We start from the raw sequence: 15076 nt of genomic DNA, 5'->3' as shown, positions 1-15076 counted from the left end.
AATATACCCACTAGTGACGATTACATGTCAAATCCGTGAACTTTAAAGGTTGTCCGTATAGAAGCATAGATCATCTAGCGGACTATTTTAGAACTGCATATCAGTGCCCCAGGGATGCGACTATGACGTCACCGACAGGTAGAAGTTATGTTAATGAGAAGCGAAGAACAAAATATCTCCAAAGGAAAAGTGTCAAACGTCTTCAGTGGTCCGTTTTAAACTAACACTCTTCCTTTAGAAATCCCAGATATATGCAGTATATGCAGCAACACGGTTCATTTTCATTACATACGGAACATGGATTTTCATATTTGATAAATCGAACTCGAGCTCTACATGCACAAAACACATGAGATACGCAATATCTAATGGTCATTACCACGAACACAACACGGCATGTCCATCCGGTGGAGATGGTGACTTGTATAGAAAGGTTAATAACTTGTTGGGCTTTTCTCCTGTGGTACGAGTACCCATGGAGGTAAATCTACAACATGTTTACCACAAATGTTGGTAAACCGTTTTCTCATGTGTAGATTTTTAGAAATTTGGGGATATGTTCCCCGCCTTAAAACGAAGTCAGGAAAGACTCATGCAAATTCCAATCTGCGTCATTCTATATGGTAACACGACACTGGTTATATTGATGACATCCACACGAGGAAAAAAAGTTGGCACTAAGACCTCTATCCTATGTTACTATCATTCTCTTTGAAATATTTCAACGAGAGCAAGGGCATACAAAATTAGTGGCTAGTCCACGTGGACATGCAAAATCATTCTTCCATTAACGTTAACGTTAACGTTATACATTGCTGCGCTAGTACATGTAACGTTACTTAATTTTTGACCTCAGACAAGGTAACTTAACGTTATATAGCATTATACCAAGAAAGCAAATGGGTAGCATATTGCATGTCTGTTGAATGCGAATTACGGCACGTTTCAAAACACACCTAACGCTAACGTTATATGTGCACGCGGGCCCATTGTGGTCCATGTGTAACTACAAACAAACATTGGCAACCTGGACAAGTATGGTATCGAATCGTCACTCATGCACAATTATCCACACGTGAAAAGCGGGGTAAACACAAAACGACTCCGTGCGATTTATCCCGTTCAAATGAACTCGTCGATAACCGGTTTTGACAGCATACAACGCTACGCATTCACCGTTTTCAAACCCTGCGTTTAGGGTTGAAAACGGGTCAAGGTCACATGGGTTCAAGGCGCCAGCTGACGACCAGTCCACTAGCTCACGGGGGTGTCAGAAACCCCAAGACAAATCTCTTTATCCGAACTCAGAATTCAAGACGTATACAGTCTTTCCTGCTATGGCCACCCCATAAACTGTCAAGATGTTACCCTCAGGCTTTTTAATGTTTCAAAGTTTTAACCCCTTATTTATTTTTCATGGCGGGGTCTTGGCGCAGGCGCAATCTGATTGTTTCCCAAAGACACCATTGACAGTTTTCCAAGCAAACGACCTGCTAAACTGATCCCTGCATGAACCCCACGTTTGGTGACGTTGTTTCCTGTGCATATAAGGATATAAATATGGTTGGTCATAACCTTAGAGTGCTGTGGCGGGAGTTTCCGATAAAACAGGTATGTATTTATATAATTACATGGAGTTTGTGGCGGTGTGTGTGGGGTGGGGGGTGCTGTGGGAAGGTGGTACCGTGTCTCTTCTTCATGTGAAATACAACGTTATGTATCCGACACAACACACATTTTACACAGCATGCAAAACTATTGGATATTCGATTCCAGTATGTAGTTACGTTATGGACACGCAAAATTACCTTCCATATTGCCATAGTAAAGTTATAACGTTAACGTTGCATTACTGTTGTTACTGTAACGTTAGTATTTTGATTTTCACGTCAGCACAGGTAACGTACGCGTTTCGGATATCGATCCATACCGTGCGTTTTACGTATAACGTACTGCAGCTGTAGTACTAGTATTCTAATTTTCACGTACGTCAGCACAGGTCCCTAACATTCCTACTAACAAAGCAATGATGTACGTCGGGACAATCATTATAGCTTTTACGGCTGCCCAATTCAATTCGGAAGTCAATAAGGCTAAAAAGGCAAAAGGATCATAACGTGCTGATATTTGTGAATGCGAATCACCGCACGTTTTACAACGGGTCTGTCTGTGTATATCGGCCCATTGTGGTTCATGTTTACAAACAAAAATTCACCCGGACGCAAGTGTGACATCAAATATCGCCACATACAATTTACGGGTCACAACCAGGGTAAAAAAACATTTTGTGCTATTTGTTAGATCAAGGAATGATTTATATCCTAAATTCTCTCGTTACTGTCCTTGATTGAATTAACTCGTTGATAATTGGTTTCGGCAGGATAGAACGATACTCATTCACCGTTTTCAAACCCGGTGTTTAGTTTGAAAACGGACCAAGGTCACAACCCGGGGTGTTGGGTTACAAACCGGAACAACAACTTCGTCAGATCTCATACGTTAACTCGGTATTGTCGCTTTTCTGTCGCACTCTTTGAGAAACCCAATAATAACGACATAAGAAAACGAACATAAGAATCTTACGTTTTGTACTAGACACACAGAGTTAATTCTGTCTTCTTTCAAGAATTATATTAAGCATAGAACTTGCTTTCTGTACTAGACTAATATTGGTAACGTTGGCAACTAGCCTGGTGTAACGCTTTGGCGTACATTGTACATTGTGTCTTCTTACAATATTGTATAGCCTAAAATCTACGTACACGCACTGTATTAATATAACTGTATACAATGTACACCTCTTTGCCTTACATTGTACCCTTTGCGATTGTAAAGGAATAAACGTTGACTTGACTTGATCAGTTACAGCGCTAGTTGATATCGTCTTGTTTCACTTTCAGGTAACAGTTTTATCGGTGCTGCTGGCGTCAGGTTCCATCGCTGGAAGCAGCAGGCACCCGTTTCTACCGTTCCTCACACACGACTTCTTCCCTTACCTCAAGAGCAATCAAATAGGTACATCGCTTCATATCTACATTCGCCAACCCATTTCCGAAGTTTCCTGAAATTTGCATTTTGATTTACATGCAAAAAAGATTTAAAACTTAGGCCTTGGTGAATGGATTGGTTATCTAATCTCTATTCGTTAAAAAAAACATACCAACAACTTAAGGAAAAAAGATACACGAAACAGATAAAGGTTTACATATCTAAACATTTCTATGATCTCTATGTATCCCTCTCGGCTAGGCTATTATGCCGGGTTCCTGACGAGTGCTACCTTTGTTGGCACTTTTCTCGGCTGTTTCATGGTAGGCACTTCTTACTACACTACTTGTTTTAGTCATTTGTGTGTGTTTTCTAAATTCTGTATTATTGTCTCAGGCATAAAAGAACGCAGTAAAAAACATTGTACATTGCTCTTTCAGTGGGGGAGACTGTCGGACATTGTTGGCAGAAGGTAGGACCGATATCATCTAAATAATATGTCGATGAAGTTTAGATATCAATGCATAGTTAGTGTTTAAAACCTGTTATGCAACAGATCTGCTCACTGTCATTGGCGAAATGCAGTAGATATTTACTAAAACGTTTCCAAAATCATATCCAGTCGCTTGACTCGGCTTGAGTAACCGCTATTTGGCGAAAATCATATAATAATCTATGTACAAAGTATGATTTGAGTGATCACCAATATGTGTGCTTCAACAGACGTATCAAAATTGTGCATAACATTTTAAGCCGTGATTAATGCATGTGAGTGGTTCAGATTCTACTGTCCTACGCCGCACTTTCGTGCAATTGTCATATCGAGGTCACGTAAGTCTCCTAACTTGCCGCCGAATGGCAGCCGCTCCAGACCCTTACGATTCAACCTCATCAATTCTAAGCTCATCGCAATTCAGCTCCTTGGCCCTGACTGCGAAGAGAAAGTAGTCGGCCCTATGTACCTCTGATAACAATGTACGAGAATCTTTCTTTTTGTTCAGACCCATACTGCTGAGTAGCGCCACGGTACTGCTGGTGGGGACTGTGCTAGTGGGCTTCAGGTAAGATCATCAGAACGTTTGGTCCTGGTCTGCACTTTCACGTAGTAACCCAACAAAATAGAAACCCACCATCAGCTTTACTTAAATGTTCTATAATTTACTATTATGTTCTATAGTTCTGAATGTGTGATGAAACATTATTATGTAAAAAGTTAATTATCATGCAGGATGTATTGAATGATCTGATTGAAGTACGTATACTACTGTAAATTCAAGTAGCCGTTCAAATTTGGGGTCGTCTACATCGATCTTCATGCTGGATCAAGTCAAAACTTAAAAAAAAAAGTATTATCGTATCAGCAAAGATGAATTTTCTTTCTATCACGCCCTGGCCGATCGGTTTGTCTCCTCCCAGCTTCTCTTTCATTTGGACCGTCGGTGTACAGTTCTTCGAGGGACTTTTGGACGGTACACTGGGCGTGGCCAAGACGTACCTGTACGAGGTAATTCTATTTCAAGTCCTTTATCTGGATGGATGCTAGGTTTGGTCAATCCCTGTCGATGAAAAAACGCCGACCTGACCTTGCATCAAGGCATCCTGACTACAGTCCCGTCGTTTTAAATGTTTTTCCAAACGAAAATCCATTCCAAGCTCTTGTCGTAAGTACACATGGCAAATATGAACTGATAGACAATCCGTTAGTGTTACGAAATCGAGCATATCTTTAATAACTCCTCCATGTATGAACTGATAGACCATCCGTTAGTGTTACAAAATCGAACATATCTTTAATATATATAACTCCTCCATGTGTTCCTACCCGCAGATTTGTCCTCCTAAGTTTCATTCACTTGCCTTTTCCATCATCGGGATGCCCTTCTCCGTGACCCACTTTGTGGTGAGTACATCACCGAACTATCTGAGAGACGCCAGAGAAAAATCGATATCATTTGTAAAGCTAAGGGCACAACCCGCCGTACGTCGCGCGATCGCAAACTGATGGCTATTCTTGGAATGGTTTTCGAAATTCAGCTGTCTTGATACTGAAAAGGCTGTCATAGATCTAGATTCTTGTCAGTGGTTCGTTTGATCAAAGTCAGCTTGAGAAACATGCGTCATTAGAATCATTCGACGACCTGCGACGAATTGAAGGGGGCCTAAAGAACCAATTTTTTTGTCGATATGTCTCAGTTGTTGGTCTTTCCAGCTGGGAAAACTATTGCACTCCTATTCTTCTTATCAATATCTCTACGCATGCCTAGGGTCCGGTCCTGGGTGGATTTCTAGCCTGTCCAGCTACAAGATTCCCGATGTTTGATAAACCGCTCTTCAAGCAGTTCCCGTACCTGCTGCCCTGCGCCGTGGTGGCCTGTCTGCAGTTAATCCTTCTGATAGGTGACACGCCTCCGCTGTATTTTGTTGACAGAGATATCATTATAATTTTCCATAGAGATAGGATACTCATGTCAGACAGTTAGTGGATGGAATGACCAAGATTGGGAAAGCTGAATGATTTTAGATTTTTCAATGCTGCAATTGGTATGTATTGTAGATTTTCAAATTGTGAGTATCTGTGGTTGTGTAATGTGTGTACGAACCCTGGAAGAATAGACCCCTTAGGGGCCACATTGTATCACAGTAGATTAAATTAAATTAAATTAAACTTAACAAAACTTAACAAACCTAAAGTAAAGACTCTAGTTTCCGACATCAGCTATACTAGACATCCGACTGTTTCAAAACACATTTTTGCTATGTTGTTGCTTAAATCACAGCGTTTGATTCAATTGCCCTGTTTGTTAAAACCACGATAGTACATTCACGTACGCGATTTTGACTTGTATAAAACTTTTCACAACAGTTGGCTGCATTTTCCTGGGAGAATCTCTGGACAAGAAGCCCAAAGCTGATTACATCAGCCTGACCCAAATGTCCAATCATGAGGTAGGAGAAGAAGACAAGGAAAAGCCACACCGTGAGTAACTGTACCGCTGTTTTTTGGCTACTATCTGGCTTACATGTATATACCTGCTTGCGTTAAATCGCCATCATTATTACCATTAGATATAAAAAAAGAAAAGAAAACGGATACTAATGTCATAGAACGCTAAAGCACATTCCAAAGTCGAAGATGTGAAAGGACAAAAATGAAAAATCTATTGTTGGACATACCGTACTCAGTGTGTTTAGTCATTTGTTCAAACTTCCTGACGACTTAGATTTCATACTGAATTAAGTTTTGAGTATTTCCCACAGAACAGCAAGAGTCCACCTGCAGATTACTGCGGGACAGACTGGTGCTGATGCCCTGTGCGCTGTACGCTCTCTTCGCGCTGGCTCACATCTGCTGCGATCAGGTCAGAGGCAGTCAGATTTGAAGTAAACCACCAAAGAGATACTGCGTACTGGAACGATGTCGCCTGTGTGAATAGACGCGTACGAATGGATGCTTATATTTGAAGTCCCTGTAATGTATACACTTTCTCACTCATGGCAGGGTGTTGTCGCTCTCTCTGAGGAACCCCTCCCTTGAACTATTCCAGACTCTTCTGCATCTTGCACTCTGTGGGGCCACAGAGTAAAGACAAACTTTTTGTAAAGTGCTCCCTGTAATCTTACCGTTTGTTTTCATGAACAGCGGAGAAGACGTCGCGTCGGTTATGGTTCCGTTGATTGATTAGAATTCCATTTGGACACAAGTCGGGGGATGAATCAACCTCGGCTGGGTACCGGTGGCCCGGGTTGAGGACCCGAAACATTCAGTTCATCACTGATGATGTATCTATGTCTAGCACTGCCAGAGTGTATTCTAGAGTTGTTTGTGAAAGCGGGGGTACTGATGGGGCGTCATGTCTTCATTTTAATGACGTGAAATTTTTACAGAAGCTAGTTTTAGCTCATATCATACAGGCAATGGGATTTTGACAAAGTGATTTTGAACAATGGTGAATTTTTTTTTTTACTAAATTAAAACCTACAGTTGTTACCTCTCCTACTGGTGTCTGACTCTCAACATGGCGGCTACAACTTTGATGCTGCAGAGATTTCCATCGTCCTGACCGTTGGCCACATTTATAGTACCGCCGCACAGGTAGTTCCTTCTTCTTTCTTACGATACGAAATCTAACTTTGCAGCATATGACTTTTTGAACTTATAATGACAAACAGTTTACATTAATAAAGATAATTGATGAACTTGAAATCTGTGTTGATAGAAGCAAGAACTTTACATAACTTCCTCGATAGAAACTATGACTTTAACAAATTATTGGCTGAAAAACTCCTGCCTTTGTCAAGGAAACACTAAAGTTTCCTTGACAAAGACTGGTGGAGTTGGACAAATTTAGTTTTGCCCATTTTTGGTATTGGATATTATTGGATCTAAAATGATTGACTCCTTTCGTGGTTCTCTCTCTCCTTAAGGCGACACTTAACCCTTTCCTGGCGTCCAAGTTCACCTACAAGACGGTGTACATGTGGGGAGTGGCGCTGTACGCAGTGGGGATCGTCATGCTCCCGTCCATGGTCGACATCACAGGGGCCATAACGAGTCAGGAAGTTCTTAAAGTCTCAAATCAAACAGCGAACTCTAGTGGTGTCACACTAAACTTCACAGCAGACTCTGAGTATCTGTTGGTCTCACCCTCCGTAACAGAAAGTCACATACAGCCAACTGTACGGAGTCGGCAACCTCATGAAGTCGCAAACCAAACAGCGAACTCTAGCGATTTCACACTAACTTCCAAGGCTGATTCTGCATATTTGTCTACCTCAGCACCAGTAACAGAAAGTTACATACATCCAATTTCACAGCGTAGCTCAACCTCTCCCCTGTACGTCGTAGTGACGAAAGAACTGAACACAACAGTCGAGAGGCCGCTTACCGGCCAGTGTCGGCTAGCCGGGGACAGGCGGAGGACCTCCCAGCACTCGGCATCAGAAGTTCCCGCCAGAGTTTGGGGACCGCTGCTGTCTGTCATAATGATGATGGAACAGGGAAAGTACGATACTGATCATCGTTGCTACTGTAGGGTAGAATTTATGTCTTAGCGATTTTTCGCCAAATTTTCTGTAGCCGAGCTACCGTTATACTGGCCAAGTGGTGGGTCGATCGCTGGCCGAGTCATACCAAAGACTTCAAACATGTTTGATACGCACTGCTTCCTCTAGATCTGCTTATAGCACTCAGAGTTTGGAAAAATAATATGGTAGTTGAAAAAACGCCACTAACACAGTAACAGTGATTGCACAAACGTTCTGGGGCCCAAGGGCTATTGAGAAGGAGATGGGCACTGCCCAATGCACTATCTGGTGCGGTAAGGACTTACACTTAGTTAATAGCCGAGCTATATATCAGTTTTGCTAATTCGCAAGGGCTCGTAACAGCGTTGTCAGGAATTTGGGGATTATATTTTCACCAGTTGTTGATCGTCAGCACACTTCCACACATTATCATTTTGTGTACACACACACACACACACACACACACACACACACACACACACACATGTATATATTTATTTATGTGTGTATACATTTATATATCTACACTTCGTATTTCAGAACTCTGACGTATCTGGCCGCTATCGTGATGGTGGGAAACGCCGGTGTTGTGAGTAACATCTCTCCTACCGTGGCATTTCCTCAAGTTTAACATACATGTAGTTTTGGACACGGAATCTTCTGTCAGCAGACGCAATGGGAATCAAAGAAAAAAAAGCACCAAAGGCAATTTTGTATGATCCCCGCATCAGTATATATAAGAATTTTTATGACGAACAGTTTCAATGTTGGTAACCCCCATGGTGACCTATATCCGTGATTTTTGGAAACAGGGTATTCAGGGATACCAGGTCGACGGACAGTGCAATATTCTGAAAATTGCTGCATGCAATATCTTGAAAATATTGCAATTTGAAACCACCGTCCCCTGATATCCCTAAATACCCAGTTCTTCAAAACAACGGATATAGGATACCCCGCGGATAAAGGCGGACTAGTGTTAAACACTTATAGAGATGGCCTTAACGAATGTAAAGCAAACCACCCGTGGTTAAACGTATCCCCCCTCTCGTTCTGAACGAGAGACACCGAAACGTAAGCATAGTGAGTTCAAATTCGTTGTGTAAAAGATTTCTCCTATATCCTATATTCTATATTCTACCAAGCCGATGAAATTATTTTCGGACATTTATTGCGAACAGTTTCAATGTTGGTAAACGTTTGTAATGAAGTCTCTTGATGTCTGCAAAGCAAACCACCCGGGGGACAGTTAACGGCATCGCACAGACGCTGGCGGCGCTGTCCAGGCTGGTGGGGCCGGCGGTGAGCGCCAACCTGTTCGCTTGGACCACTGATAACGGTAGGGCAGCAGTTCACTGGCACACATGTCTCACAACAATGTCCAACTGGTAGACGTACCATCTGCTAAGTATCTGATACCTAGCTCAGACAAGAACAAGAAAGTCATTCCTTTAATCAAGTAACACAGTTTTAACCAAGGATTGATATGTCCAAATATTCGTACTTTCCTAGAACTAACGTAGAGTGTAGTGTAATATATGATATAACCAGCTGCTGTTGCGCCGCGTGCCTGCGAAGCTGGCGTGTTACGCTGCAGGTTGGTTATACCTGTGATATAGGTACAGACAAGGAATATAAAATACCAAAGAACTAGAAAGGCCGACATTTGCTTAAGAGCAAATACAGCATATTTCAGCCATACCCCTTCCCACGCAACATTGGACTGTTCCAAATCACCCCTGCGCAAAAATGGAACATCCTCTTAACAGTACATTATCCCCCAAAGTGGACTGGTATTGTGAATTGACTCCAGGTAAAAACAGAGCTTGCTTCTATTTTTCAGAAAATGACAATAATCACACCTTCCATTCAGAAAATTTTCATCATGACTGAAAATTGTTGAATGACTTCATGTAATGTCATTAACAATTTTCAGTACGATAACTAGGTGTAAGTTTAAAAAAGTATAAGCTCCTTGTGATGTGGGTACATTTATTATTGCAATGAACTTTTTTTATTCAAGTAGGGCATACGATTTAATAATTGCAGGTGCAGGTACTGTAGGAGCGTTTGTTTTCTTCAAGCTGTAAAACTGTTAAACTGTTTTACTTTGTATGCAATCAACCATCGAGCCTATTCTTATTTTAGTTTAACAACTTCCTGCCAGACCCGGAAGATACGATTGAACCTTGTTCGAGGATTTATTTTCGTCTGTCTGGTCAGTCTGTTCATACCCTGGCGCTGAGAGTGTTTTATTGGGCTGAAACTCTGGCAGTTTAAAGTTACTTACAATTTAAATGTTCAAAGTTTATGCCAAACAACAACAGCACTAGGAAATGTGGCCACTATAGACAGGTGGTCACTATAGAGAAAATGCTGATCTATTGACTAGGAGCCATACGTTACACATGATTTCAGTACACTGATCATTAATCATATAAACATTGCACAGGTAAGCCAATTGTTTAGATGTACAATTAAGTTCAAATAATTCTGAAGAGAAATATTGATGAGAAAATAATCATTCTCGCCACTGTCTAACTTATAATTACGTATCAAAACTAAACGCAGATTTTCTAACTAACGCACCTTTCGCCGACTTCATCATAGGACCGCCGGCTATCAATCAAACACGGCTGTTGATTAGACTTAGAGTTTCAAACAGTCATGTGCTGTGTGCCAGTTGACAGCGAACTTCATGCTACGTGATGTTTTACATTGCTTGGACCTTCTTTCCTACAGCGGTGCTTCTACAAAATATTTAGACTGTAACACTGAGTTTTATAGAATAGAATTTGACGCAGAACAGCGTTTTTTGCTGGGTATTTTTTTTTAAACATGTCCGTGGGAATATCAGCGAGGCGGCGACATAGGGATATCAGACCGTCAACAAAAGTCGCATGGCGGCTAACGGCGCAGCGAAGATACTAGCGCTATAAATAAGCGCTTCAACTAAGGATGGCAACCCGTACAATATTTTTGTATACTGTTGAGCTAAGTAAAGTTTGTTGTTTATGAGGTTTTAGTTGTCTTTGAAGCTTTGACCCGAAATATTTTAAAGTCAAACTGCTGAAGAGAAGTAAGTGACTGCTACGATTATCGTAGATATGGCCCTAAAAAAACTGATAAAAGAAGCCTTCTCAATAGCCTAAAATGCAAGAGCTTCCGGGGGGGCTTCGCCCACCTGGGTCCCCCCCCCACAGTGGCCCTGCCCCTGGACCCCGCCAGGGACATTCGGCGGCCCCCGGACCCCTGTCCGACGCTTTGAAAAAATCCTGGCGAGAAGTCTGTACGGCCTGAGTCTTCAAGTTAACGTATTGTGTGGTCCCGCTTATGAATATTAATTAGCCTTCGCTTTCCTCTTCGCTGATTGGCTGAACCATTAATTGAATTAACTCTTCCTGCCGGCTAGACGCAGGTGCAGATGTCGGCTCTGTGGGGTGAACGTCCGAAAGGTCACGGCATGGAGAACGAAAGAAAACCAATTTCCCCTAAAAAAAGTGCTGTAATTAAGCCTTTTACAGTACTTTATGCCAAAAATTTTACTTGGATCATTTTACCAACTATATTATGCCTATCTATACCAAATGTTACTCATACCAGGGTACAGGGGTGCAAAATATACCGTTATAAGACCGTCAACAACAGTCGCGCGGAGCTAACAGCGCAGCGAAAATACCATCGCTAGCGTTTCAACTTCGGATAACAAGTTATAAGTACTGTTGAACTCAGTAACGTTAAAGTTTGTTTTTAGTTGCCTTTGACGGTTTGACCTGAAACAGTGTTACGCTAAACTCCTGAAGAGAAGTTAAGTGACTGCTGCGATTATCATAGATATGCCCCTAAGAACTGATACAATATAAAGCCTTCTGAATAGTCTAAAATGCGAGAGCCTTAGGCGGGCTTTGCTCCCCCTGGCGGGAACACTGCTATATACGGGATCATGAGGCCCCGCTTATGAATATTAATTAGCCTTTGGCCTCCTCTTCGCTGATTGGCTAGGTCTTTGATTCAATTAACTCTCCGGCTGACGCGCACAGGTGTGGCTCTGTGCGGGGTCACGGAAGGTCACGTCAGGAGGCCAAAAGAAAACAAATTTCCCCTCAGAAAAGTACTATATCCTGCCTGACCTCCGGGCGTGCTCCGAAGAGAGTGTAAGGTATGGGCAAAAAAGTCCGGAGCAAAACGCCCGGATGGTCGTAAACGGCGGGATAACGAAACATACAAAAAATCAGGGTGGGGGGGTGGGCGTTCTGGAACAGCAACTTTCCTTGACCCCCCCCCCCCCCCCCCTTCCTTGATGACACCAACCACACGCATCTAGCCACGCTCATCTGCTTGCTTCCCCTAAGCTACGGTGGGGTCGTCCGCTCCGAATGACAAAATGCAAGATTTCTCAGTGTAATAAGTACCCCTGTGTCAGGTGAGTATGTCCAGGTGTAATTGAGGTCACGTGGCGCGCCCCCAACCTGTTTACGCTTCTTAAGGAATGCGCAAACAGGCTGGGAACGCTAACTTGACTCAATTAGAATAGTACTATATCCTGCCTGACCTCCGGGCGTGCTCCGAAGAGAGTGTAAGGTATGGGCAAAAAAGTCCTCCGCAATCTCCCTTCCGTGTACGTAATGCGGTATGCTAAGGCACACACCAGTATAGATAACCTCTAATACCCCATACCTCCATCCTTTCCCATTCTTCTATCCTTCCCCAAACCTCAATTCTTTCCCAAACCTCAAACTTATCCCAAACCTCTATCCTTTGCAAAACCTCTATCCTATCCCAAACCTATATCCAAACCCTTCTTCCAACCCAAACCTCTACTCGAACCTAGAAAAAACACCCTTTAGCTAAGTCAAGTACTAATTTCGTCCCAAGGCTGACCCTGAGATGACAATTCTCAAACAAAAACAACTCACTTTTACTCTTACTGTAACGAAAAAGGAAAATTGCAAACTAAGAAATGACCGTCTCTCTCAATAGCCGACATTCCAAACAATAAATACACGGCAAGCAGACTAGAAACATGCAATTTTAAAAATAAAGATTAACCCAGGGTCAGCCCTAGGACGAGCACCAGCCCCCGGTTGGTGGGCCTACCGAAGTAGAAGGGTAATAATAGGAAACCCCGGTGCCCGCCGTCGAACATCCCCCGAAAAAGGAACTAATAAACATTACTTACTAGGTCTAAAAACTTCTGAACAATGCTAACCATGGAAAAACATACAGAAATAAGCCGCCTCGTAAACTAGCAACAATCGGTAAATAAACCTATTCACAGTAGATGCGTTCCACACAACCGATAAAACGTCTGCATCCGCAAAACATGGATATCGTACCCCAAAAGAGATCAAACAATTAAAAACAACCGTGGGTATACTGTCCCCACAACAGGCAAAATGAATCAAGTGGATATCTTCCACACAAAAGAAGATAAAACACTAAATCCTCCACACACACGAATAAAATTGACAAATGGATTTCCCTCTACATAACCAATCATTTACGTGCCATAGGAAACCCACCACAAAAACGATAAAATATACTATCCTCCACATAAACCAGTTCAATTAGTACAGGCTTTCCCTAAGACCTCACCTGCCAAATTGGAATAAAGCGCACAACTATAAACCACACAAAAATGCCATTGTTTAAACTAATCATTCGCCACGTGGTCGTCAGAGGAATCAAATTATGCGCCACCTGCGCCATGTTGGATTACAGCGTACAGCTGCAAACCACACCAAAATGTAACTGCTAAAATTAATGACCCACCACATGGTCGTCGGAGGATAAAAAACATAATACCCTCCAAAAACTAGAGATCACAGCTAGTGGTTGCCCACCACATAAGGCGAGAGAACATTATTACTATCAGACTTCTTCCACGGAAACGATAGACAATTTATTAGTGGAAATCCTCCACAAAACAATAAAACATTTACTTGTGGTTACCCACCACATAAGGCGAGAGAACATTACTAGCAGACTTCTTCCGCGGAAACGATAGACAATTTATTAGTGGAAAGCCTCCACAAAACAATAAATCATTTACTTGTGGTTACCCACCACATAAAGCGATAGAACATTATTAGCGGACTCCTTCCGCGGAAACGATAGACAATTTATTAGTGGAAAACCTCCACAAAACAATAAATCATTTACTTGTGGTTACCCACCACATAAGGCGAGAGAAATTTTACTAGCGGACTCCTTCCGCGGAAACGAAAGACACTTTATTAGTGGAAAGCCTCCACAAAACAATAAATCATTTACTTGTGGTTACCCACCACATAAGGCGAGAGAACATTACTAGCGGACTAGCCCTTCCGCGGAAACGAAAGACAATTTATTAGTGGAAAGCCTCCACAAAACAATAAATCATTTACTTGTGGTTACCCACCACATAAGGCGAGAGTACATTATTAGCGGACTCCTTCCGGGGAAACGATAAACAAATTATTAAAGGATAGCCTCCACAAAACAATAAATCATTTATTAGTGGCTACCCACCACATAAAACGAGAGAACATACTAGCAGAATCCTTCCGCGGAAATAAAAAACAAGTTCTAGTGGATAGCTTCCACAAAACAAAAAACAATTTACTAGTAGTTACCCTCCACAATAAAACGTTAAACAATACTAGCGGAATCCAAAATCGAAAAAGCAGCACTGTGGACATGCTCCACAAAAAAATAATACTAATAGGAACAACAAATTTAAAGGAACCTAATCAAGTCTCACCTGTGAACCCCAAGAAGAATGCTCTAAGTCGGCCAAAACGTTCAAGTAACTCCGCCGCCAGGCTGCCACGTTAAACTGCCCGTCCTGGGCTCTAAACTCGGGCTCTCCGACCCGACCAACCGTAGTCTGCAAACCCCAGGACGATAAATAAGAGCAAAGAGGTATTAAATCTCCTTGGTAAGAGTAAACCATCCCCCAAACCTGACTACAACACTGGGCTCTCAAAATCAGCATCTGTCGCGCTGGGAAGACCTGGTCTAAAAACAAGTCGAGAGCACGTGAAGAAGACGAGAAACGTGGTAGCGAAGCTTCCCCTACGCT

At 42.2% G+C, this 15076-nt stretch overlaps 1 protein-coding gene and 1 long non-coding RNA gene across 2 annotated transcripts in view; both read left to right on the top strand.

Annotated features, from left to right (window-relative positions):
- Positions 1 to 3246: 3246 nt before the first annotated feature.
- Positions 3247 to 4049, top strand: LOC118419044. The gene is made up of 3 exons (XR_004831584.1): positions 3247 to 3311; positions 3429 to 3460; positions 3990 to 4049. It is a non-coding gene; the product is annotated as an uncharacterized LOC118419044 (long non-coding RNA).
- A 305-nt stretch (positions 4050 to 4354) lies between these two features.
- The window catches only part of LOC118419347, a 15524-nt gene continuing 4802 nt past the window's right edge, over positions 4355 to 15076 (top strand). The window contains exons 1-9 of the mRNA XM_035825709.1: positions 4355 to 4492; positions 4817 to 4888; positions 5253 to 5385; positions 5852 to 5969; positions 6269 to 6347; positions 6971 to 7081; positions 7414 to 7991; positions 8554 to 8602; positions 9244 to 9352. Coding sequence (XP_035681602.1) covers positions 4355 to 4492; positions 4817 to 4888; positions 5253 to 5385; positions 5852 to 5969; positions 6269 to 6347; positions 6971 to 7081; positions 7414 to 7991; positions 8554 to 8602; positions 9244 to 9352 — 1387 coding nt within the window. The remainder of the gene's footprint in view (positions 4493 to 4816; positions 4889 to 5252; positions 5386 to 5851; positions 5970 to 6268; positions 6348 to 6970; positions 7082 to 7413; positions 7992 to 8553; positions 8603 to 9243; positions 9353 to 15076) is intronic.

The sequence above is a fragment of the Branchiostoma floridae genome, chromosome 7, assembly GCF_000003815.2.
Source record: "Branchiostoma floridae strain S238N-H82 chromosome 7, Bfl_VNyyK, whole genome shotgun sequence".
Lineage (NCBI taxonomy): Eukaryota > Metazoa > Chordata > Leptocardii > Amphioxiformes > Branchiostomatidae > Branchiostoma > Branchiostoma floridae.
This window is presented reverse-complemented; position numbering and strand designations above follow the sequence as displayed.